Consider the following 27,951-nt stretch of genomic DNA (forward strand, 5'->3'; position numbering starts at 1 on the left):
CTGGAAAAAAAGGAAATAATCAGACTTTTTGGGGATTACTGGATACTGGCTCTGAACTGACCCTAATTCCAGGAGACTCAAAATGTTGCTGCGACTCACAAGTCAAAGTAGAGACATATTGAAGTCAGGTTATTAACAGAGTCTTGGATCATGTACCTCTCACAGTAGGTCCAATGGGTCCCCGAACCCATCCTTCAGTGATTTCTCCAGTTCCAGAATGCATAATTGGAATAGATACACTCAACAACTGGCAGAACCCCCACACCGGACCCCTGACAAATGGAGTTAGGGCGATTTTGGTAGGAAAAGCCAAGTGGAAGCCATTAGAACTGTCCGTACCTAGGAAAACTGTAAACCAAAAGCACTACTGCATTCCTGGAGGGATTGCAGAGATTACTGCCACCATCAAGGACTTGAAGGAAGCAGTGGTGGTAATTTCCACCACATCCCCAGTCAACGCGACTATTGGGCCTGTGCAAAAAACAGATGGATCTTGGAGAATGACAGTGGATTATCAAAAACTTAACCAGGTGGTGAGTCCAATGGCAGCTGCTGTTCCAGATGTAGTTTCATCACTTGAGAAAATTAATACATCTTCTGGTACCTAGTACACAGCTCTTGATTTGGCTAATGCTTTTTTCTCCATACTTGTTTTAAGGGACCATCAGAAGCAGTCTGCCTTTATTGGCAAGGCTGGCAATACACCTTCAGTTGCCTACCTCAGAGCTACATCAACTCTCCAGCCCTATGTCATAATTTAAGCTGCGGGGACATCGATCACTGTCATGGATTGAATTGTGTCCCCCCAAAAATATGTGTATCGATTTGGCTAGGCCATGATTCCCAGTATTGTGTGATTATCCACCATTTTATCATCTGATGTGGTTTTCGTATGTAGAAATCCTACCTCTATGATGTTAATGAGGTAGGATAGGTGGCAGTTACGTTAATGAGGCAGGAACAATTGGATTGTGTCATGAGCCAATCTCTCTTGAGATATAAAAGAGAGAAGAGAGCAGAGAGACAGGGGGACCTCATACCACCAAGAATGCAGTGCCGGGAGCAGAGCACATCCTTTGGACCTGGGGTTCCTATGTGGAGAAGCTCTTAGTCCAGGGGAAGACTGATGACAAGGACCTTCCTCCAGAGCTGACAAAGAGCCTTTCCCTGGAGCTGACACCCTGAATTTGGAAATCTAGCTTACTAGACTGTGAGAGAATAAACTTCTGTTTGCTAAAGCCATCCAAATGTGATATTTCTTTTACAGCAGCACTAGATGACTAAGACTATCACCTTTCCCTTCCACAAGACGTCACACTGGTCCATTACATTGATGACATTATGCTGTTTGGACCTAGTAATGAAGAAGTGTCAATGACTCCGGACTTAGTAAAACATCTGTGTGCTAGAGCATGAGAAATTAATCCCACAAAAATTCAGGCACCTTCCACCTTGGTGAAATTTCTAGGGGTCCAGTGCTGGGGGGCATGTCGAAACATTCCTTCTAAAGTGAAGGATAAGTTATTGCATCTGGCTCCTCCCACAACTAAAAGGGAGGCACAATGCCTAGTGGGCCTCTCTAGGTTTTAGAGGGAGCATATTCCTCATTTGGGTGTGCCTACTTCTCAAGTGACTTGAAAAGCTACTAGTTTCGAGTGGGGCCCAGAATAAAGGAAGGCTCTGCAACAGGTTCAAGCTGCTGTGCAAGCTGCTCTACCACTTGGGTCATATGATCCAGCTGATCCAACGGTGCTTCAAGTGTAAGTGGCAGAGAGAGATGCTGTTTGGAGATGTTGGCAGGCCCCTATTGGTGAATCACAGTGCAGAACCTTAGAATTTTGGAGCAAAGCCCTGCCATTCCCTGCAGACAACTACTCTCCTTTTGAGAAGGAGCTTTTGGCTTGTTACTGGGCCATAGTAGAGACTGAACACTTAACCATGGGACACCAAGTCACCATGTGGCCTGCGCTGCCCATCATGAATTGGGTGTTATCTGACCCACAGAGTCATAAAGTTGGACATGCACAGCAGCACTCCATCATTAAATGGAAGTGGTATATATATGAGATCAGGGCGAGCAGGACCTGAAGGCACAAGTTCGTTCCATGAGGAAGTCGCCCAAATGCCCATAGTCTCTGCTCCTGTCACATTACCTTCCATCTCCCAGTCCGCACCTATGGCCTCATGGGAGTTCCTTAAGATCAGATGACTGAAGAAGAGAAAACTCGTGCCTGGTTTACAGATGGTTGTGTGCAATATGCAGGCACAACTCTGAAGTAGAAAGCAACAGCAGTACAGCCTGTTTCTGGAACCTCCCTGAATGACAGGGGTGAAGGGAAATCCTTCCAACGGGTAGACCTTTGAGCAGTGCACCTGGTTGTTCACTTTGCTTGGAAGGAGAAATAGCCAGATGTGTGATTGTACACTGATTCATGGGCAGTGCCAACAGGTTTAGCTGGATGATCAGGGACTTGAAAGGAATATGATTGGAAAATTGGAGACAGGGATTTATGGGGAAGGGGTGCGTGGACTGAGCTCTCTGAATGGGCCAAAGAAGTGAAGATATTTGTGTCTCACGTGTATGATCACCAAAGGGTAACCTCAGCAGGGGAGCATTTTAACAATCAAGTGGATAGGATGACTCGTTCTGTGGAAACCACTCATCCTCTTTCCCCAGGTACTCCCATCATTGTTCAATGGGCTCATGAACAAAGTGGCCATGGTGGCAAGGATGGAGGTTATGCATGGGGCCAGCAACATGGACTTCCACTCACCAAGGCAGACATGGTGACTGCCATTGCTGAGTGCTCAATCTGCCAGCAGCAGAAACCAACGCTGATTCCCTGATGTGGAAGCATTCCTCGAGGTGATCAGCCACCAAACTGGTGACAAGTTTATTACATTGGATCACTTCCATCACAGAAATGGCAGCATTTTGTTCTTAGTGGAACAGACATTTTCTCTAGATATGGATCTGCTTTCCCTGCACACAATACTTCTGCCAAAACTAACATCTGTAGACTTACAGAATGCCTCGTCCACTATCGTGGTATCCCACACAGCACTGCCTCAGATCAAGGGACTCACTTCACAGAAAATGAAGTGTGGCAGTGGGCCCATGCTCACGGAATTCACTGGTCCATGTTCCCTATCATCCTGAAGTAGCTGGCTTGATAGAACAATGGAATGGCCTCCTAAAGACAAAATTATAGTGCCAGCTAGGTGGCAATACCTTGCAAAGTTGGGGCTATGTTCTCCAAGAGGCTGTATATGCTCTAAATCAGCATCCAGTATATGGTGCTGTTTCTCCCACAGCCAGGGTTCGTGGGTCCAGGAATCAAGGGGTAGAAATGGGAGTGGTGCCACTCATTATTACCCCTACTGACGCACTCACAAGATTTTTGCTTCCTGTTCCCGTGACCTTATGCTCTGCAGGTCTAACGTCTTAGTTCCAAAGGCAGGAATGATCCCACCTGAAGACACATCACTAGTTCCACTGAACTGGACGCTAAGAATGCCTCCTTATGCCTCTGGATGCACAGACAAAGAAGGGAGTGATTGATCCTGATTACCAAGAAGAAATGGGACTGATATTACATAATGGAGGTAAAGAAGAGTATGCCTGGAATGCAAGAGATCCCTTAGGGCATCCCTAGTACTACGATGCCCTGTGATTAAAGTCAATGGAAAACTACAGCAACCAATTCCTACATGACTACTAATGGCCCAGGCCCTTCAGGAATGAAGGTTTGACCAGCCTGAGGCACTTGCTGAGGGCAAAGGGAATATGGAATGGCTGGTGGAAGAAGGGAGTTCTAAATACCAGTTGCAGAAATGAGGACTGTAATTCTGCTTTGTATGTGTGCATCAAATACTTTTGTTTTCTTCATTTCATAACATGGAGGAATCCGGAAGGCATTATACTGAGTGAAATTAACCAGTTGCAGAAGGACAAATATTGTATAAGACCACTATTAGAAGAACTTGAGAAATAGTTTAAACAGAAAAGAAAATATTCCCTCACGGTTACGAGAGGGCAGAGGGAGGGAGGGTGAGAGAAGGGTATTCATTAATTAGATAGTAGATAAGAACTACTTTAGGTGAAGGGAAAGACAATGCACAGTACAGGAGAGGTCAGCACAACTGGACTAAACCAAAAGCAGAGAAGTTTCCTGAATAAACTGAATTCTTCGAAGGCCAGTGTAGCAGGGGCGGGAGTTTGGGGACTACGGTTTCAGGGGACATCTAAGTCAATTGGTATAATAAAATCTATTAAGAATACATTCTGCATCCCACTTTGGAGAGTGGCATCTGGGGTCTTAAACACTAGCAAGCAGCCATCTAAGATGCATCAGTTGGTCTCAACCCACCTGGAACAAAGGAATGAAGAACACCAAGGATACAAGGTAATTATGAGCCCAACAGTCAGAAAGGGCCACATAAACCAGAGACTACAACAGCCTGAGACTAGAGGGACCCCAGTGGTCATGCCCCCCAGACCTTCTGTTGACCCAGGACAGGATCCATTCCTAAAGGTATTGGACAGGCGGGACTGGACTGCACAATGGGATGGAGAGGGATGCTGGTGAGGAGTGAGCTTCTTGGATCAGGTGGACACTTGAGACTATGTTGGCATTTCCTGTCTGGAGGGGAGATGAGAGGGTAGAGGGGGTTAGAAGCTGGCGGAATGGACACGAAAAGAGAGAGTGGAGGGAGGGAGCGGGCTGTCTCATTAGACGGAAAGCAATTGGGAGTATGTAGCAAAGTGTATGTAAGTTTTTGTATGAGAGACTGACTTGGTTTGTAAACTCACTTAAAGCCAATAAAAATTTAAAAAATATTTTTTGTTTTCTTCATTTATAAAATATAAGATGTAAGCAGGGCTAATGCATTTTCGGTTGTATGTGTGTTCTTTTTATCATGTTAGGTGCAAGTATGACTTTATAATTGTCTTTAGTCAGAGATTATGTATGGTTTAAGGATATGCATACAGATGCCAAGTTGACAAGGGGTGGAGTGACATGATTAAGATTGTGTGTCAATTGGCTGGGCCATGGATCTCAGTGTTTCGGCAGTCATATAATGTTGTGAATACTTCCCTGTTGAGATTTGATATGTGATCACCCCCATCATGGGATCTGCTGTGAGTAGCTAATCAGTTCAAAGGGAGTTTCCTTGGGCTTGTGGTCTGTATTGAATATAAGTGGACATTCTGGCAAGGCTTGGGGGCTTTTTGCTTGTGCTAGATCCTGCAACTGGCTCTTGTTCATCTGACCTCCAGTTCTTGGGACTTGAGCTAGCAGCTTAACTTCAATATTGCCTGCTGATCGATCTTTGAAGCCTGTGAGCAAGAGCCCTGCTCTCTGACCTGCTGATCTTGGGTTCACCAGGCCCTGAGGTTATGTGAATAAGGAGTCTCTATCCTGACCCACGGACTTGGGACATTGCAGCCTCTACAACTGAGTAAGCCCTTTCCTTGATATAAATCTCTCTCTCTCTCTCTCTATGGAAACCCTGGTAGTATAGTGGTTAGGAGCTACAGCTGCTAACCAAAAGATTGGTGGTTCGAATCCACCAGATGGTCCTTGGAAACTCTATGGGGCAGTTCTACTCTGTCCTTATAGGGTCACTATGAGTCAGAATTGACTCAATGGCAATGGATTTGGTTTTGGTTTCTCTATATACATCTATATGCTTTACTGGTTTTGCTTCATTAGAGAACCCAGCCTGAGACAGTGAGTGTTGATTGTGGATCCAAGTAAAATGAAATCCTTGACAATATCAATGTTTTCTCCATCATCATGATGTTGCTCACTGGTCCAGCTGTGAGGATTTTTGTTTTCTTTATGTTCAGGTGTAATCCATATGGAAGGCTGTAGACTCTGATCTTCATTAGTAAGTGCTTCAAGTCCTCTTCACTTTCTGCAAGCAAGGCTGTATCATCTGCATATTGCAGATTGCTACAGACTTCCTCCAATCTTTATGCCCTGTTCTTCTTCATATAGTCCAGCTTCTTGGATTATCTGCTCAGCATACAGATTGAATAGGTATGGTAATGATACAACCCTGAAGCATACCTTTCCTGATTTTAAACTACACAGCATCCCCTTATTCTGTTTGAATGACTGCCTCTTGGTCTACGTACAGGTTCCACATGAGCACAATAAAATGTTCTGGAATTCCCATTCTTTGTAACGTTATCCATAATTTGTTACGATCCTCCCAGTTCAAAGCTGTTGTGTAGTCACTAAAACACAAGTAAACATCTTTTGAGTATTCTCTGCTTTCAGCCAAGATCCGTGTGGCATCAGCAATGATATCCCTCGTTCCATGTCCTCTTCTGAATCTGGCTTGAATTTTTGGCAGTCCCCTGTCTATGTACTGCTGCAGTCGTTTTTGGAGTATCTTCTGCAAAATTTTACTTGTGTGTAATGTTAATGATATTGTTTGATAATTTCTACATTCTGTTGGATCACCTTTCTTTGAAATGGGCACAAATACAGATCTCTTTCAGTCAGTTGGTCAGGTAACTGTCTTCCAGATTTCTTGGCATAGACAAGTGAGTGCTTCCAGCATTGGTTCTGCTTGTTGAAACACATCAACTGGTATTCCATCGATTCCTGGAGATGTTTTCGCTAATGCCTTCAGTGTAGTTTGGACTTCTTCCTTCAAAACCATCGGTTCTTGATCATATGCTACCTCCTGAAATGGCTGAATGTTGACCAGTTCTTTTTGGTACAGTGACTTTGTGTATTCTTTCCATCTTGTTTTGATGTCTCCTGCATTGTTCAATTTTTGCCCATGGAATTCCTCAATATTGCAACTCAAGGCTTGAGGTTTTTTTCTTCAATTCTTTCAGCTTGAGAGATATCGAGTGTGTTCTTCTCTTTTGGTTTTCTAACTCCAGGTCTTTGCATATTTCATTATACCTTACTCTGACTTCTCAAGCTATCCTTTGAAATCTTCTATTCAGCTCTTTTACTTCATCATTTCTTCCATTCACTTTATCTACTTTATGTTCAAGAGCAAGTTTCTGAGTCTCTTCTGACATCCATTTCGGTCTTTTCTTTCCTTCCCGTCTTTTTAATGACCTACTGCTTTTTTCATGTATGATGTCCTTGATGTCATCCCACAGCTCATCTGGTCTTCAGTCACTAGTGTTCAAAGCATCAAATCTGTTCCTGAGATGGCCTCTAAGCTGAGGTAGGATATACACAAAGTTGAACTTTAGCTCCTGTGGATTTTTTAAAAAAATTTTCAGCTTCAACTTGAACTTACTTATGAGTATTTGATGGTCTGTTCTGCAGTTGGCCCCTGGCCTCGTTCTGACTGATAATATTGAGCTTCTCCATAGTCTCCTTCCATGGATGTAACTGATTTGATTCCTGTGTATTCCACCTGGCAAGGCCCATGAGTATAGTCACCATTTATGTTGTTCAAAAAAGTATTTCCAATTAATAGGTTGTTTGTCTCGCAAAATTCTATCATTCAATTTCCACTGTCATTTCTATCATCAAGGCCATATTTTCCAATTACCAATCCTTTGTTTCCAACGTTTGCATTCCAATCACCAGCAATTATCAATGCGTCTTGATTGCATGTTTGATCAATTTCAGACTGCAGAAGCTGCTAAAAATCTTTAATTTCCTTCATCTTTGGCATTAGTGGTTGGTGCAAAAATTTGAATAACAGTCGTATTAACTGATCTTCCTTGTAGGCGTATGCATATTAGCCTATCACTCACAGCGTTGTACTTCAGGGTAGATCTTGAAATGTCCTTTTTGACAACGAAGGTGATATCATTTGTCTTCAATCTGTCACTACCTGCATAGTGGATTACATGGTTGTCCAATTCAGAATGGCCAGTGCAGTTCATTTCCACTAACTAATGCCTAGAATATTGATCTTTATGTGTTCCAATTTTCCTAGATTAATACTTTGTACATTTCATGCTCTGATGATTAATGGATGTCTGCAGCTGTTTCTTCTCATTTGGAGTCATGCCACATCAACAGATGAATGTCCTGAAAGCTTGACTCCATCCATGTGATTAAGGTCAACTCTACTTTGAGGAGGCAACTCTTCCCCAGTCGTACTTTGAGTGCCTTCCAACCTGCGGGGCTCATTTTCGGGCAGTATACCAGACAACATTCAGCTGGTACTCATAAGGTTTTCATTGGTCAATTTTTTTAGAAGTAGATTGCAAGGTCCTTCCTAGCCTGTCTTAGTCTGGAAGCTCTGCTGAAGCCTGTTCACCATGGGTGACGCTGCTGGTACTTGAAATACTGGTGGCATAGCTTCCCGTATCACAGCAACATGCAGCCACCACAGTATGACAAACTGACAGACGTACTGATCTAATTTTCCTCTAGACTCCATATCTAACCTATAATCAGTAACGCTAAAACCTCAAATGTACACATAAAGCAGTTTCACCTTATTTTCCATCAACTTTTTAAAAAATTAATTAAAAATTTTTTATTGTTATAAAAAACATAAAACACATTTGCCAATTCAACATTTTTCACATGTACAATTTAGTTACACCAGTTACACCAACCATATTGTACATACAACCCTCACCAACGCCCACTGCTGAATTTCCCATTATCATAAACAGAAATACAATGCTTCCTAAATCATGATTTCTTCTTTCCCCCTCCCTCCCATGCCTGATAACCACTAATAAACTTCTTTGCTAACGCTCTAATTTCTTTTATCTACCAAGAGTCAAACCAGTTGCTCTAGAATCTTAAGGACCAAACGTAATTTTGGGAATTCTGCTAGGGCCTTAAGACAGAAAGGAAAAATGTACAAACTAAGAATACCGTAGGGTGAGTAACAACAAAAGTGAATGAAAAGCATGTTCCTTCATCTGTCCGTGCCAACACACCAGCTTTACAGGTCAGATTACATCTTTATATCAACTACATCCTTATATCCCTCATATCATTTAGCACAGCATCTTAAACACAGATGGTGCCAAATGTCTGCTAAATAAGAAATGAATGCCTTGAATGTAGCTTCCTACATGTGTATTCAGAAGTCCCCAAAACTGAACAAATTATAAAAGCGGAGCTGGGGAAAAGGAAAACTAAAATGATAGGGCATGCATTCACTTCTCAAAAGTGTTAGTTTAGAAGTACATCTTCAAACTACGCTTTTCAAGGTGGCCACTCCGCTGCCCTCAAAGCTAACTGTGTACTAGGCATCTTTACCTTTAAATACTTACTGATACTTCATTGCTGTCAGAGTAAAAAGGAGACTGTTAAGAAAAGCAAGAATTTAAATATGAAAGGCCACATTCTCCTAAAAGTAGGGTGCCAAGTTTCAAACTCCACAGGCAGCAAGGAGGAAATTAACACATTTGAATCCTGGAAACACAGAGGTGTGTGAGGTGGGAATAAGCAGGAAAAAGCACTGCTTTTAGCGGATAGGAGTTGCAGAGACAGAAAACCAGTCTTCGTAGCTGGAACTTCTGAAAGCAACAGAGACAGTGAGTCGTAGCACAAAAAGCCAGATTGTTGAAACCTGATCTAGACCCTGTCTGCAGAAGCCCAGGATCAATGAATTTAAGAGCATCTCTGTCTGGGACTCCAAATAAACAAGTCTAATTCCACTGTATAAAAATTCTCTCCCTCATCCTGAAATATTGTAAACACAGAGAACGTCTTATTTGTTTGGCTTCGGAAATTCATTTTTCCTCTTCCTATTTATTCATATTTAACTTGCCTTGTGTTTGCTTAGAGGCCAAAATACACATATTGTAATTACCCAGACCAGCTTATAGGATATCCCTGGTAGCAAAGCAGTTAATTCCAAATTATTATTTGGGGGACTGTTTAGTTTGCTATGTATTACTTGTTTAATTTTGAGTCCCTTTAATAATTCCCTTTTTATTTGTAAAAACTCCTCTAAATCACGTGTTTCTTCCTTGTCATTTAGTTTTTAATATTCAATGGTTTAGGTTAAGGGATTATGAAATGTCTTTAAGGTGGGTAATTCTTTTTTACTTCGATATTCAGAAAAACATTAATCATTACCCATGGGGCATACGGTATCCCAATCACTACTTATGCCTCTGGAGTAGTCTGGGAAGGAGGTAGCCTGATTTTAAGGTGCTTAGCCTCAACACGGGGGCCTTCTGAAATGCGTGAAACTCAAGAACCCTGAATTGGAGCCTCATTTTTGTGTAGATTGAGCATGGTCTTAGACAATGCCTCCTGGATACGTGAATTTTCCAAACTTCTGACAGGTTTCCCTTTATTTCTAAGAGATAAGCCTCCTCACTATGTTTCCCAATTACTCTGCTCTCATGAAAATGTTCTTATAACAAGAATAAACTATTCCATCTTCATTCAGTCATAGAGGGCCATCTTCTCCTTGATGTCACTTGTTGTTTCCAGGTGTTACTGGCTGCCTGCTTTTCTAGCTTCTGAACAGTAAATGCTGCTTTTGAAATAAGGAATAACGCACTGCAGTGGTACTTTTCAAGAAATTGGAACTCCCATAAGTCATTCTTACCAATTGGAACTCCCATAAGTCATTCTTACCTCCCATTTAATCTTAGGGCCTATCAATACTTCTATGTGTAGCAAGTTTACTGCACCGCTGTGAGCAGTTCTGCAGTGTTCCAGGGCAGCTGTATCTGCTTCTTAGCTGTTAGTACTGCTTTTGTTATAATGAAGAATACAATAATAGTGGTAATTTCCCTGAGATTCAAATTTCTTTAGTTTTATGTATTTGGCCTTTAAGTATTGCTTTTGCAGTAATGAAGAATGCATTGTAGTGGTAATTTTCCTGAGATAAAAAAAAAATCCCTCGGCTTTATTTATTTGTGGTATAAGTACCTCTTTTGCAGCAAGGAAAAATGCATTGTACCTCTTTTAAAAACTTTCATAAAAAATAATAAAATGGCTAAGAAAAATAAGACAAGAATAAAATGTATGTGCAGTCATTGCCAGGTGCCTTCATGTTTTACAAATTTCCAAGAAATAAAATTTTAAAAAGAAAAAAAAAAAGATCCTATCATTGACTCACATTGCCAGGATTTACTATGTCCAGGGTCCACTGGGATATATATATATGATCCCAGATAATGGGTATCAAAATCTCTAATAACAAAAATTCTGAACTGATCCTTTAATCAGCATGACTCCCATTAGTGAAAACGCATAGTATAAATAACAAATTCAAAGGAGAAAATAACTCGGTCTTGAAAGGGTTAAGGTTTAATGAGAAAATAAACACCTACAGGAGAATGTTTTCTGGAATTTATACATTGTTATTTTATCATTTGCTGCCTTCTTTGAGCTAATATATAGAGACTCTAACATTCCCACTTTCAAAGAGCAACAACCTTCTGCTTTTTGCAGAAGGTTAATTATCATCAAGATTTGTTCAAGTCATATCTGAAGAAAGATAGCATTTAATTATTATTTTGAATAATGACATTAACATATGAGGAAAATTTCTCCCAGTGAATACCTTGTTCAATAAAATAAAGAGCAAACATCATTATCATGAGTCAGAAAGTTCTGAGCAAGAGAAAGCAGTTATATTTAGGTCTTGTCATTTGATGGCATCAATCAAATATATAAACAAGAACCTTGATTACTTAGGAATAAAGAAATAAATAAATTAATTAAATATAAAAACCACCACTCATCAACATACATTCATCTCTGACCATTATTATACCATTGGCCAGTGATTTTAAACAGGTTGTCAAACTGGTAAATGAAAGGCTTTCCATTGCCTACAAGTAAGAAAAACTGGTAACTGTTAAAATTATCTGCAATAACGGTAGGCTGACAATGCCTGGCACACGCTAGGAGCTCAAAAATTTGATGGCAGAACAAAGAATTAAACTAAAAGACTTCATGAGTTTTATAGAACATACATTTCCTATGAGTCCTTTTAATAATTCCCTTCTTATTCGTAAAAACTCCTTTAAATCACGTGTTCCTTCCTTGCCATTTAGTTTTTAATATTCAATGGTTTAGGTTAAGGGATTAGGAAATGTCTTTAAGGTGGGTAATTCTTTTTACTTCAATATTCAGAAGAACATTAATTGTTACCCATGAGGCATACGGTATCCCAATCACTACTTATGCCTCTGGAGTTTTTTGGGAAGGAGGCAGCCTGATTTTAAGGTGCTCAGCCTCAACATGGCTAAAAAGACTTTGAAAAAGAAAACAATTTTCACATACATACTTTTCTATTTTTGTTTATCTTTAAAAATATAACTTATATCTAAAAATATTAACTAGCAGTTGAATTTACACAAAAGATATATTATGATCTTTATTAATCTCTTCAAATTTCTCTAGTTCACCAATTCACAGTGACATGATAAGAAAAGCAAATGCAGTACTCAGTTAACAATCTGCTCCTTTTGGTCACAGTTTAAGTAATACAGAACAGTCTGGATTTTCTATATATGGTTTGGATACGTTATCAAAAGGACCAGCCCCTGGAGAAGGACATCATGCTTGGTAAAGTAGAGATTCAGCAAAAAAGAGGAAGACCTTCAACGGGATGTACTGACACAGTGGCTGCAGCAATGGGCTCAAACACAGCAACAATTGTGAGGATGGAGCAGGACTGGGCGGTGTTTTGTTCTGTGGTACTTGGGGTCACTGTGAGTCGGAACTGACTCGACGGTACCCAACAACAACAAGGATTACTAATAACAAAATTTCTGGTGCTGGTCATGGTCTTCTGTCCTTATTACTCTTTATTAAACTTAAAGTAAATCCTCATATGGAAAAAAAAATCAAACAGGAACACGTCCCCCAAGATGGGAACCCACAACTTACTTCAACTTGAAAAAGTTCTCCAGCCCCCTCACAGTCATTGGATGTTATTATTGGGGTATGAATATGCACAAAGCCATTGTCCTAGAAAGAAAAAGAGAAATTATCCTTTTCAGTATATTTGCATAAGAAACAATTCCAAGAACATAAACCTTATCTGATTATACTAATAAAATGGCACTAAGAGAATGTCATATCAAACCTTTCAGCAACCCTCAAAATATAAGACTACTGAAAGATCAGCTGAATGTTTACTGTGCACATCAGCACGCAGAATTTTAAATCAAGAAGAGGCTTAGACATTAACTATTCCAACCTCCTCATTTCAAAAATAAGGAAATAGAGGTTCAGAGAGATTTAGTGACTTGCCAGAAGTCACACAGATAGTCAGTGGCAGAGCCAGGACCGGAACCTAGGTCTTCAGGCTCTCTCTCTGGTACTATTTTCTCTTGCCAGTTTTCTAATATAGTGGTGGTGATTAAATAATAATAATAAAAAAGACACACACACACAGATGTGGTTCTTGGTCCTTAACTACAGCAGCAAGATGTGTACTCTGACACACACACCCACACTCACACTCTTAAGGTGCAGAGTCTAATGCAAAATGATGCTGCCCATATTGCTAAGGGAATACAAAGTGATCAGTATAAAGTTCTGTTGTTTTGGGATGAGACCCTCAACTGCAATGAACCACCAAAAAGGAAAAAAAAAAAAAAAGGTTAACAAGTAGAGACTGAAGAAATAGTGAAAAAGGCAGAAATAATCTGTGGGAAGCCTCTGTCATTAAACTGATGGCACAGTACACTGCATGTAGCCTTCCGCCTCTGTCATTATACTGATGGCACAGTACACTGCATGCAGCCTTCTGCCTCTGTCATTAAACCGATGGCACAGTACACTGCATGTAGTCTTCCTTTGCCTGAAGAAAGACTGTGAGCAGCAAATCCATTACTGAGGTGCCCACAGCAGCCCTTCCGCTCACAAGTCTGATACTATTTCCATTAGTGAACCACAAAAGGCTGTTGCTGGTAGGATTGAAATAACCCAGCAACTTCCAAGGTTATGCTTCTTTCATTTTGACTACGGATGTAGGCAAAAAGTTACCTATATTCAATGCAAATGTTGCAGGGTGAAGGTGAGGGTAGATAAAAGTGAATTTATACTGCAAAGGCTGAATAGCAGGTGCTGTGGAGTCAATTCCAACTGTAATGCAAAACTTTGGCCTTGAAATCAATAAATTCTCACATACACACCATCTCTGCCAAGTCCTGCCTGTCATTGGTGGAAAGTAAAATGTCCTTGGGCATTACCAGGGGCCTCCCAAATTTGTCCCGCCCTTCCAAAAAAGGGTTGAATTCAAGTATTCTGGCTATAGCACAAAGTATCCAGTCAACAGTGGGCCTTATAAGAAAAAGAAAAAAAAAAAACTGTTGCCGTCGAGTCGATCCCGACTCATAGCAACCCTATAAGTCAGAGTTGAACTGCCCTGATAGAGTCTCCAAGGAGCGCCTGGTGGATTCGAACTGCCGACCTTTTGGTTAGCAGCCATAGCACTTAACCACTACGCCACCAGGGTTTCCAACAATATAGACTGATTAAATATTCAAGATATAAATTAAGAGTCTCAGAAAGTATTCACATACGTACTTTATCTGAGAGTAACCGTGCCTAGAGGTGCTGTACAGAGCACATTATGGGAACCAATGAAATATAATCAATAACATTACTGCATAAAATTTTTATCTCCTAGGAGCCAAGAATTATGGACATGAATCATTTATTCCACATGAAATGTAGGCAACTATGAGCATGAGTGCAGTAAACAAAGAAAGGAAGTGAAAAATCCAAAGGAAATGAGGGTGGGGAGGGGGAGGTGAAGAGGGAGGAGAAAACTGAACAGCTAAATATAATTGCCAAAGTTAAAACTGGTCAAATCCCATAACAAACAGCACTGTAAACCTTATGAAAATAACTGTATGGTATATTGGGAAAAAAATCACACAAGTAGTAGAATTATTTTTAATAGTCAACTAATGCTAAACCTTTCAAAAGGAGTCACCAACCTTTTAAGCTTAAATGCTGCTAGCAGGGCTTATCAAAGTCCATAACATTACCAAAAGGTACAAAAGAGAGATTACAAAGGTTACAAAGGAAGAATAATAAAGCAGTGAGAATGAAGTTCAAAAAAGAGAAGTGAGTAGAGTGGTACAAAGATAAAAAGGCAAGTAAACAGCAGGGAGTGGTGGAGTACCCTCAGCGGCTGCCTCAGATGGGTTACCAGGGTCAGGTACTTAAACCATCCAACAGAAAAGGGGTTCCTAATTAGAGCTAAGAAGGCCAAAACAAAACCATTGCCATGGAATTGATTCTGACTCATAGCTATCCTTTAGGACAGAACAGAACTGCCCCATTGGGTTTCCAAGGAGCAGCTGGTGGATTTGAACTGCTGATCTTCTGGTTAGCAGCCTAAAGCTTAACCACTGCGCCACCAGGTCCCCAAGAAGGCCAACACCAACCCAAACCCACTGCCATCGTGTCGATACCAACTCATAGCAACCCTATAGGACAGAGTAGAACTGCCCTGTAGGGTTTCCAAGGAGCACCTGGCAGATTCGAACTGCTCACCTCTTGGTTAGCAGCCATAGTACTTAACCACTACACCACCAGGGTTTCCAAGAAAGCCAAAGAGGGGGCTAAACATAAAAATAAACACTTTCATCCAATTTTTCAGATTCCACTCACCACCTCTAAATATGTAAATATTTTGATATACATACTAGAACAAGATATTTTATAAGGCTTCTGAGTATCCAAAAGTTACAAAATTCATGTACAACAGTCCCCCTTACCCATAGGGAATATGTTCCAAGATCCCCTGTGGACGCCTGAAACCGCGGATGGTACCAAGCCCTATATATACTATGTTTTGTCCTCTACATACATATCTACGATAAAGTATAATTTATAAATTAGGCACAGTAAGACATTAACGACAATAACTAATAAAATAGAACAATTGTAACAACCTACTGCAATAAAAGTCATGTGAATGATGGAGTGGGATGGTGTGAGATTCATCATTTAACATTTTCGAACCGCAGTTGACCGCGGTAACCGAAACAGCAGAAAGCCAAGCTATGGTTAAGGAGGGACTATGTTCCGGGGGCCCATACATATCACTCAGAGGAAGTTCACTGACAGTATATTTTTCTTTCACACACAACCCAAAGAAGTATCATCATTTGAGAGAAGCAACAACAAAGAAGCATGAGAATCATTAGCCACAGGCATGCCACTGATAAAAAGAAGTGACACCAAGAGAAGACAAAACAGATGCATGAAAAACATTTACGGGACCTCAAAGGCACAGCAGTCCGGGGACATTCAACACAGGGGCAAAGAATATTCCACACCATGATAGGCTCTGATGGCACTGCCTTGCAGAAGAGGACAACCCCTGATACAGCGGAGCCTCAAGTCACCAATACATGGCAGACGCTCTTCTACTGGCTCGATTTAGGAACACAAGGAAGTATGTAATACATTTTAGGAATACTTCAACTGAAATTTAAATAAAATTACTGCCTAAAGAAATCCTCAGTTATCTGAGAAACTCGCTCTTCTAAGAGACTCATTCCTTAAGAATTCTACATAGCCAAGTTTTATTTAGTACATAGCAAATGGGACAATTTTATAAGCAACCTAGCTGTACAGAAAATGTTTCTGGTACTCAAACCAAAAAATAACTTTAGATCCATAAAGTGTCCTAACTAAAACGTATAGTTCAAATTTCTATTTTCCCCTACACTTCCATATTTTTATTGATGGATTTGGAATGTATGAAAATTTTGCATCTAAGATCCTCATATCTTTTTGTGAACCTAAAGAAACAAATCAGAAGAAAAGAGTCCGAATGCTTTTGTTATGGTTGGGTGCCGTGGAGTCTATTCCAACTCCTAAAAGCCCATGTGACAGAGAAGAGCTGCCCTATAGGGTTTTCTTGGCTTTATGGCTGCAGGTTGCAAGGCCTTCCTCCCACGGAGCCACGGGGTGGGTTTGAATCACCAACCTTTTGGTTAGCAGCCGGGCGCTTAAATGTTGTGCCGAAAGGGCTCCTTACCAAATGCTAGGTAATGGGTAATTATTATTTAATATGTCCTATGATAATTTTTTTTTTTATGATAATACTCCAGTGACTTCTTTAAACAATTTAATCCCGAATGTCACATAAAGGGTGCGCAACATCATAGAATAAGGTACTAGGATTCTATTTTTAGGGTTATACAATTAAAAAGTGTATTCATAGCACTTGAAAAATGCCTACCTTTATAACTACCCTATCGCCAACAATCCTAAAATTCAAGATGTTTGCAATCACTTAAAATGTTTAATTTTTTAATTATACTTATTCTTTATGACCAGGTTTTTTTTTTTTTTTTTTTTGGTTTGTTCTCTCTCTTTAATTGTTTCCATATTTGTAAAAGCTTCAAGTAATAAATGTATAACGAAGCCAAAGTTTACTTTCAAGGGATTGCCAATGCCACCACCTAGTGGCCAAAAATCTGTAAAACTGTTTCTGAATTACAGCAGGCCCACTTTATCAGCTGTTGAAGCCATTTGAGAGGTAAAATTATTTTTAGATCTGAACAAATTCTGTTTGTGTGGTTTAAGCACTGCTGCAAAGCCATGTGGAAGTTGCATTAAGAAAGTTTGAGAGCATATATAAGTGGATCCTTTCAAACTATAATGGAATGACATTGTGTAATGTGATTTGTACTCCCTTTATTTATTGAAAAGTATATTCCTTAAAGTCATGATGTTCTTTAGCTGTTCCACCAAAAATTAACTCTGAAAGAGCTTTTCAAAGAGCGAGAACTTTCTGTGGTGAGCTACAGCAGGGCTGAAGCTGAATTTGGATACAGTCCCAGGGAAGGGCATACTGTTATAGGCTCTGCAAACTGACTGCATCTGGAGAAGTGGACAGAAAATGTTATGAAAACTACACGGAATAATTTTGAACTTTTTCAGCTGGGTCACTCCTTGCCTTTCAGGCCCTCCCATCCATTGGGGGTAGAGTCCTTTCACCTCAGCAACTTATCAACCACATTCTACTGTGGCTTTCCCAGGTGGAAGGAAATAGCTGAAGAGCTAATAGAACAAAATGCCTTTAGTCACTAAACCCCGGTGGCATGGTGGTCAAGAGCTACTGCTTCTAACCGAAAGTTAGGCAGTTCGAATCTACCTTAGAAACCCTATGTGGCAGCTCTACTCTGTCCTATAGGGTCGCTGAGTCGGAATCAACTCCATGGCAGTGGGTTTATTTATTTTTAATATATATAAAATGGAGTCTCTAGTTGGTGCAAATGGTTAACACAATCAGCTGTTAACTGAAAGGTTGGAGGTTCAGGTCCACCCAGAGGCCCCTCTGAAGAAAACCTGGCGATCTACTTCCAAAAAATCAGCCACTGAAAATGCTATGGTGTACAGTTGTATTTTGAAACACATGGGGTCTCAAATGAATTGGAATTGACTTGACAGCAACTTTACATACGCATATACACACTATACATATCTATCTATATATATGCCTATGACCGAGATGGAGAAACAGGGACCAGATTTACCTTCTTGCCTGAAACTAAAAAACCAAGCAAACTACATGAAACAATGGTTTTCAAGACACTAGATATCAAGCAACAAAGGACAGTGTTCCGTAAGAAATGGGAAACAAATATGGCGAGCCTTACAAGCAGCCCAGCTTATTACTTTGAGGATTTTCAGGCCACAGTTCAGGGAGGGAGATTAAGGTGTAGCCCAGAGGATTCCCTAAATTGAGGAGACAGATCTGAGAATCTGGGGAGACCAAAGTAGGTAGAGTTCACAGGACAGAGTCAGAGCAGAGAAAGCTTCACGAAAAGAGAACTCTGGAGATGTACACAGGATCACCCAGGAGTATCCAGGAGAGAGCGGATCGGTGCATAAGTGTGAAGAAACTATCCAAGGCTGGGGAAAGAATCATCCAAAAAGACAGGAAACAGTGCCTGTGCGTATACATGACCTGAAACAGTACCTGTTCCCACCAGCTGGACTGAAAAACTTATAATTGACCAGGCACTAGAGTACTCAGGAACGCCTTGTACCAGCTGTCATTGTTAAGTGCTGTCTAGCCGGTTCTGACTCGTAGCGACCCTATGTACAACAAAACGAAATACTGCCCAGTCCTACACCATCCTCAAAATCTTTGTTATGCTTGAGACCATTATTGTAGCCAGTGTGTCAACTGATCTCGTTGAGGGCATTCTTCTTTTTCCCTGACTCTCCAACTCTACAAGGCATGATGCCCTCTAGGAACAGGTTCCTCCTGATAACATGTCCAAAGTATGTGAGATGAAGTCTTGCCATCCTTGCTTCTAAGGAGCATTTTGGCTGTATTTCTTCCTAGACAGATTTGTTTGTTCTTTTGGCCATGGTATATTCAATATTTTTCACCAACACCATAATCCAAAGGCATAAATTCTTCTTCAGTCTTTGTTATTTACTGTCCAGGTTTTACGTGCACATGAGGTGATTAAAAACACCATGGCTTGGGTCAGGCCCACCTTAGTCCTTAAAGTGACATCTTTGCTTTTTAACACTTTAAAGAGATTTTCTTTTTTTGCAGCAGATTTGCCCAATGCAAAGTGTTGTTTGACTTCTTGACTGCTGTTTCCATGGACACTGACTGTAGATTCAAGTAAAATGAGATCTTTCACAACTTCACTATTTTCCCCATTTGTCATGATGTTGCTTATTGGTCCACTTGTGAGGATTTCTATTTTCTTTATGTTGAAGTGTAATCCATACTGAAGGGTGTAGACTTTGATCTTCGTCAGTAAGTGCTTCAAGTTCTCTTCACTTTCGACAAGCAAGGTTGAGTCAGCAGCATAGTGCAGGTTGTTAATGAGTCTTCCTCCAGTCCTAATACTACATTCTTCTTCCTGCAGTCCAGCTTCTCAGATTATTTGCTCAGCATATAGACTGCGTACGTAGGGTGAAAGGATACGACCCTGACGCATGCCCTTCCTGACTTTAAACAATGCAGTATCCTCTTGTTCCGTTTGAAAGACTGCCTCTTGGTCTATGTATCGGTTCCACATGAGCACAATTAAGTGTTTTTGAATTCCCATACTTCACAATGTATTCTGTAATTTATGATCCACACAGTCGAATGCCTTTGCATAGTCAATAAAACACAGGTAAACATCTTTCAGGTATTCTTTGCTTTCAGCCAAGATCTATCTGACATCAGCAATGCTATTCCTCGCTCCATGTCCTCTTCTGAATCTGGCCTGAGTGTCTGGCAGTTCCCTGTTGATATACTGCTGCAGCCACTTTTGAATGATCTTCAGCAAAATTTTACTTGCGTGTGACAATGATATTGTTTGATAATTTCCGCATTCTGTTGGATCTCCTTTCTTTGGAATGGGTACAAACATAGATCTCTTCCAGTCTTCCAAATTTCTTGGCATAGGTGAGTGAGCACCTCCGGCGCTGCGTCCTTTTGTTGAAACATCTCAGTTGGTATTCTGTCAATTCCTGGAGCCTTGTTTTTCCATCAGTGCCTTCAGTGGAGCTTGGGCTTCTTCATTTGGTACCACTGGTTCTTGAGAATATTTTACCTCCTGAAATGGCTGGATAGCGACCAATTCTTTTTGGTACAGTGACTCTGTATTTGTTCCATTTTCTTTTGATGCTTCCTGAGTTTAATATTTCCCTGTAGAATCCTTCAGTGTTGCAAGTCAAAGCTTGAATTTTTTTCTTCAGTTCTTTCAGCTTGAGGAATGCCAAGCATGTTCTTCCTTTTTGGTTTTTCTAACTCCAGGTCTTTGTACATTCTATCATAATACTTTGTCTTCTCAAGCTGACTTTGAAATCTTCTGTTCGGCTCTTTTACTTCACCATTTCTTCCTTTCACTTTAGCTACTCTATATTCAAGAGTAACTTTCAGACTCTCTTCTGAAATCTCTTCAGATTCTCTTCCATTTTGGTTTTTTCTTTCCTTCCTGTCTAATGACCTCTTGCTTTCTTCATGTATGATGTCCTTGCACAACTCAGCTGGTCTTCAATCATTAGTGTTCAATGCATCAAATCTATTCTTGAAATGGTCTCTAAATTTCAGTGGGATATATTCAGGTGGGAAACCCTGGTGGCATAGTGGTTAAGTGCTACGGCTGCTAACCAAGGGGTCGGCAGTTTGAATCCACCAGGTGCTCCTTGGAAACCCTATGGGGCAATTCTACTCTGTCCTACTGAGTCGCTATGAGTTGGAATCGACTCGACGGCACCGGGTTTGGTTTTTTGGTTTATATTCAGGTGAGTACTTTGGCTCTTGTGAACCTGTTCTAATTTTCTTCAACTTGAACTTGCATATGAGCAATTGATGGTCTGTTCTACAGTCAGCCCCTGGTCTTGTTCCGACTGATGATATTGAACTTTCTGATCATCTCTTTCCACAGATACAGTCAATTTGATTCCTGTGTATTCCATCTGGCAGGGTCCATATGTATAGTCACCGCTCATATTGTTGAAAAAAAGAATTTGCAATGAAGGAGTTGTTGGTCTTGCAAAATTCTATCATTCAATCTCCAAGGCCATATTTTTCAATTACCAATCCTTCTTTGTTTCCAACTTTCCCATTCCAAATAACCCACCCACTGTCACCAACAATTATCAATGCACCTTGATTGTGTGTTTGATCAGTTTCAGACTGTAGAAGTTGGTAAAAATCTTCAATTTCCTCATCTTTAGCATTAGTGGTTGGTGTGTCAATTTGAATAACAGTCGTTTAACTGGCCTTCCTTGTACGTATACGGATAGTATCCTATCACTGACAGTGTTGTACTTCAGGATATATCTTGAAACTTTCTTTTTGACGATGAATGCAATGCCATTCCTTTTCAATTTGTCACTCCCGGCATAGTAGACCATATAATTGTCCAATCTGACAATTATCAGTTCACTAATGTCTTGGATATCAATGTTTTGTGTTTGACAAACTGACAGATGTGTGGTTATTCTGTCAATTCCTGAAGCTTTGTTTTTGTCTCAGTAGTAAGGAATAATTGATCCTAGGCTGAGCACTGCTCTGGACCTGCTTCACAAATCATAAAAACAAAACTCAAAAGTACCCAGTAGTTTTTACATGACTTAACTGCATACCAGAACAAAGCGTACTAAGATTTATTGGATTAAAAAAATATGCAGCATCCAACAAGGTAAAAAATCACAATGTCTATTATCTAATCAAAGATTAGTAGGTATACAAAGCAGGAGGAGGAAAACATAACCCATAATGAGGAGACAATTCAAATCAACCAAAACTGACACAGAATTGACCCAGATATTAGAATTAGCAGAAAAGAACATAAAACAACTATTAAAAGCAGTTATAAAAGCTGTAAATAATTTCAATTAAAAGTTATTAAAACTGTATTCTATAAATTCACAAGTTAAGCAGAGACATGGACGATAGAAAAAAGAACAAATGAAATTTCTAGATATGAAATCTACAATATAAGACGAAAAATACACTGGATGGTATTAACAGAGTAAACACTGCAGAAGAAATATCAGTAAGACTGAAGACATAAGAAGAGAAACTATCGAAAATGAAACAAAGAAAAGAAAATCAGTGAGCTATGTGATATCATAAGGTGAACAGATACATGGGTAACTGGAGTCCCCAAAAGAGGGGGAACAGAAAAAAATATTTGAAGAAATAATGGCTGAATAACCTGACGAAATCTATAAACTCATAAAAAAAAAATAGATTCTAGAAATTCAATGAACCCCAAACCCAAGAAACATAAAACTGGGCCAAGGCACATTATAATCGAATTGCTCAAAATTAGTGATAAAGAGAAAATCTTAAAATCAGCCATAGAAAAAAGATTGTATGTAGAGAGGAACAAAGATAAGGATGACATCAGATTTTTCACTGGAACAATGGAAAAGAGAGATCATGAAGTAACTTTAAACTGCTAAAAGAAAAAACTTATCCACCTAGAATTCTATACTCAGGAAAAAATATCTTTCAAAAACAATGGTGAAATAAAAACATTTTCAGATATACAAAAGCTGAAAGTGCATTACTAGCAGAACCGTATTATAAGAAATATTAAGGTAAGTCATTCAGGCAGAAGGAAAATGATATCAGATGGAAACCAGGATATACACAAAGGAATTCGGTGACCCAGACATGGTAACTACCTAAATCTCTTTAAAAGATATTAACTGTTTTAACAAAAATAGTAACAACAAAATGTGGAATTTATAATATATGTAAAGGTACATTATACATGAGGTGGTAAAATATCAACTGACATTAAATATGTATACTATAAACCTTGAGGCAATCACTAAAAAAAAAAAAAGTTATAGTTAATAAGCAAACAATGGAAACAGCAAGAAATCAGGAAAAATACTCAAACAATCCAAACGGAGGCAGAAAAAAAGGAAAAGGAAGCAAAGAACGGATAGGACAATTAGAAACCAACAGCAAGACAATAGATTCAAACATGCTATATCAACAATTACGTTAAATATAAATGATTTAAACATCCCAATTAAAAGGCAGATTTTCAGATTAGATAAAAACTCAAAACCCAACTTTATGCTGCCAACAAGAAATTTATGTTAAATACAAACAAGTTAAAAATAAAAGGATGCTCTATCTGCAAAAAAATGAAAAAGAACCCATACCTCACACCATACCCAAAAACTAATTCAAAATGGATCAAAGACCTAAATATAAAACCCAAAACAATAAAGATCATAGAAGGAAAAATAGTATCAACGCTAGAGGCCCTAATAAACGGTATTAACAGGATACAAACCATAACTAGTAACACACAAACTCTGGAAGATAAGCTAGATAACTGGGATTTTCTAAAAATTAAACACTTATGCTCATCAAAAGATATCACCGAAAGGGTAAAAGAGAACCTACAGACTGGGAAAAAATTTATCGCTATGACAAAACCGACAAAGGTCTAATTTCTAAAATCTACAGGAAAACCCAACACCTCTACAACAAAAAGACAAATAATCTAGTCAAAAAGTGGGCAAAGGAAGAGACACTTCACCAAAGATACTCAAGCAGCTAATAGACACATGAGGAAATGTTTGTGATCACTAGTGATTAGAGAAATACAAATCAAAACCACAATGAGATACCATCTCACCCCGGCATTACTGGCACGAATCAAAAAAATGGAAAATAACAACTGTTGGAGAGGATGTGGGGAGATTAGAACTATTGAGCACTGCTGGTGGAAATGCAAAATGGTACAACCACTTTGGAAAACAATATGGCACTTCTTTAAAAAGTTAGAAATAGAAATACCATATGATCCAGCAATTCTACTCCTAGGAATACATCCTAGAGAAACAAGAGCTGTCGACATGAATAGATATATGCACACCCATGTACACTGCAGCATTATTCACAACAGCAAACAGATGGAACCAACCTAGATGCCCATCAACAAAAGAATGAATAAACAAACTATGGTACATACATACAATGGAATACCAGGCAACGATAAAGGACAACGATGAATTTGCAAAGCATCTCACAACGTGGCTAAATCTGGAGGGCATTATGCTGAGTGAAATAAGTCAATCACAAAAGGACAAATATTGTATGAGATCACTACTATAAAAATCCAAGAAAGATTTACACACAAAAAGAAACAATCTTTGATGATTATGAGGGAGGCAAGGGGTAGGGAGGGAAAAGCACTGAATAGACAATAGGTGAGTGGTAACTTTGGTGAAGGGTAAGACTGTACACAATACTGGGGAAGCCAGCATAACTGACAAAGGCAAAGTCATGGAAGCTCCACAGACACATCCAAACTCCCTGAGGGAACAAATTACTGGGCTGAGGGCTGTGGGAGCCCTAGTCTCAGGCAACATCGAGCTCTATTGGCGTAACAGTTTATAAAGAAAATGTTCTACATTCTACTTTGGTGAGCAGTGTCTGGGGTTTTAAAAGCTTGTGAAGCCATCTAAGATACTCCACTGGTCTCACCCCATCTGGAGCAAGGGAGAATGAAGAAAACCAGAGTCACAAGGGAAAGATTAGTCCAAAGGACTAATGGACCACAACTATCACTGCCTCCACCAGACTGAGTCCAGCACAACTAGATGGTGCCCGGCTACCACCACTGACTGCTCTGAAAGGGATCACAATAGAGGGTCCTGGACAGAGCTGGAGAAAAATGTGGAACAAAATTCTAACTCAAAAAACAAACAAACAAAAAAGACCAGATCTACTGGTCTAAGAGAGACTGGAGAAACCCCGAGAGTATGGCCCTCGGGCACCCTCTTAGCTCAGTAATGAAGTCACTCCTGAGGTTCACCCTTCATTCAAAGATTAGACAGGTCCATAAAACAAAAGGAGACTAAATAGGCACACCAGCCCAGGGGCAAGGACAAGAAGGTAGGATGGGACAGGAAAGCTGGTAAGGGGGAACTTAAGGTTGAAAAGTGCTGAGATGTCACGGGGCTGGCAACCAATGTCACAAAACTGTATGTGTATTGTTTAATGAGATGCTAGTTTGCTCTGTAAACCTTCATCTAAAGTACAATGGAAGAAAAAAAGTAAAAGGATGGAAAAAGATATACTATGCTAACACTAATCAAAAGGAAGCTGTGGAGGTTCTAATAATATCAAAGAGTTCAAAGTAATGAATATTAACAGAGATAAACAAGGTCATTTCATAATGATAAAGGGGTCAATTAATCAAGAGGAATAACAATCGTAAATATTTATGCTCTAATAACCGTGCTTAAAATTACATGAAGCATTTCACATGGAAGGGAAAGAGGCCTCGGATAAATACGGCATTACCGAAAAAGAAGAACAAAGTAGGAGGCCTTACTTTACCTGATTTTAGAACCTATTATGCCGCCACAGTAGTCAAAACAGCCTGGTACTGGTACAACAACAGATACATGGACTAATGGAACAGAATTGAGAACCCAGACATAAATCCAAACACATATAAGCAGCTGATATTTGACAAAGGCCCCAAAACAGTTAACAGGGGAAAAGACAATCTTTCTAACAAATGGTGCTGTCATAACTGGATATCCACCTGCAAAAAAATGAAACAAGACCCATACCTCACTCCATGTACAAAATCTAACTCAAAATGGATCAAAGACCTAAATATAAAATCTAAAACAATAAAGATCATGGAAGAAAAAATAGGGACAACATTAGGAGCCCTAATACATGGCCTAAACAGTACAGAAAACATTATAAAGAATGTAGAAGAAAAACTAGATAACTGGGAGCTCCTAAAAATCAACACTTATGCTCATCCAAAGACTTCACCAAAAGAGTAAAAAGATTACCTACAGACTGGGAAAAAGTTTTTAGCTATGACATTTCTGATCAGCGCCTGCTCTCTAAAATCTACATAATACTGCAAAATCTCAACTGCAAAAAGACAAATAACCCAATTAAAAAATGGGCAAAAAATCTGAATAAACACTTCACTAAAGAAGACATTCAGGTAGCTAACAGATATATGAGGAAATGTTCACGATCATTAGCCATTAGAGAAATGCAGATCAAAACTACAATGAGATTTCATCTCACTCCAACAAGGCTGACATTAATCCAAAAAACACAAAATAATAAATGTTGGAGAGGCTGTGGAGAGACTGGAACACTTCTACACTGCTGGTGGGAATGTAAAATGGTACAACCACTTTGGAAATCAATTTGGCACTTTCTTAAAAAGCTAGAAATAGAACTACCATACGATCCAGCAATCCCACTCCTTGGAATATATCCTAGAGAAATAAGAGCCTTTTACACGAACAGATCTATGCACACCCATGTTTATGGCAGCACTATTTACAATAGCAAAAAGATGGAAGCAACCAAGGTGCCCACCAATGGATGAATGGATAAATAAATTATGGTATATCCACACAATGGAATACTATGCATCAATGAAGAACAGTGAGGAATCTGTGAAAAATTTCATAACATGGAGGAACCTGGAAGGCATTATGCTGAGTGAAATTAGTCAGAGGCAAAAGGACAAATATTGTATACGACCACTATTATAAGAACTTGAGAAATAGTTTAAACTGAGAAAAAAATATTCTTTTGTGGTTATGAGAGGTGGGAGGGAGGGAGGGTGGGAGAGGGGTATTCACTAATTAGATAGTAGATAAGAACTACTTCAGGTGAAGGGAAAGTGCACACAGTACAGGGGAAGTCAGCACAATTGGACTAAACCAAAAGCAAAGAAGTTTCCTGAATAAACTGAATGCTTCGAAGGCCAGCGTAGCAGGGCCAGGGGTCTGGGGACCATGGTTTCAGGTGACATCCAAGTCAATTGGCATAATAAAATCTATTAAGGAAACATTTTGTATCACACTTTTAAGAGTGGCATCTGAGGTCTTAAACGCTAGCAAGCAGCCATCTAAAATGCATCAGTTGGTCTCAACTCACGTGGATCAAAGGAGAATGAAGAACACCAAGGACACAAGGTGATTACGAGCCCAAGAGACAGAAAGGGCCACATGAACCGGAGACTACATCATCCTGAGACCAGAAGAACTAGATGGTGCATGGCTACAACCGATGACTGCCCTGACAGGGAACACAACAGAGAACCCCTGAGGGAGCAGGAGAGCAGTGGGATGCAGACCCCAAATTCTCATAAGACCAAACTTAATGGTCTGACTGAGACTAGAAGGACCCCAGTGGTCATGGCCCCCAGACCTTCTGTTGGCCCAGGACAGGAACCATTCCCGAAGCCAACTCTTCAGACATGGACTGGACTGGATAATAGGTTGGAGACGAATGCTGGTGAGGAGTGAGCTTCTTGGATCAGGTGGACACTTGAGACTATATTGGCATCTCCTGCCTGGAGGGGAGATGACAGGGTGGAGGGAGTTAGAAGCTGGTGAAAAGGACACGGAAGAGAGAGTGGAGGGAGAAAGCAGGCTGTCTCATTAGGGGGAAAGTAATTGGGAGTGTGTAGCAAGGTGTATATGGGTTTTTGTGTGAGAGACTGACTTGATTGGTAAACTTTCACTTAAAGCAAAATAAAAATTATAA

At 39.9% G+C, this 27,951-nt stretch overlaps 1 protein-coding gene across 5 annotated transcripts in view; it reads right to left on the minus strand.

Annotated features, from left to right (window-relative positions):
• NARS2 (asparaginyl-tRNA synthetase 2, mitochondrial) overlaps positions 1-27,951 on the minus strand; it is a 212,050-nt gene that overhangs the window by 168,243 nt on the left and 15,856 nt on the right. For 4 of the 5 annotated variants that reach the window (XM_064288755.1, XM_003418535.4, XM_010598175.3 and 1 more), the window contains exon 5: positions 12,822-12,902. In XM_064288755.1, coding sequence (XP_064144825.1) covers positions 12,822-12,902 — 81 coding nt within the window. Of the gene's footprint in view, positions 1-12,821; positions 12,903-27,951 lie in introns of those variants that run through there. The other variant, XM_023558513.2, reaches the window with a different exon arrangement.

This window comes from Loxodonta africana, chromosome 7 (genome assembly GCF_030014295.1).
Source record: "Loxodonta africana isolate mLoxAfr1 chromosome 7, mLoxAfr1.hap2, whole genome shotgun sequence".
Taxonomy (NCBI): domain Eukaryota; kingdom Metazoa; phylum Chordata; class Mammalia; order Proboscidea; family Elephantidae; genus Loxodonta; species Loxodonta africana.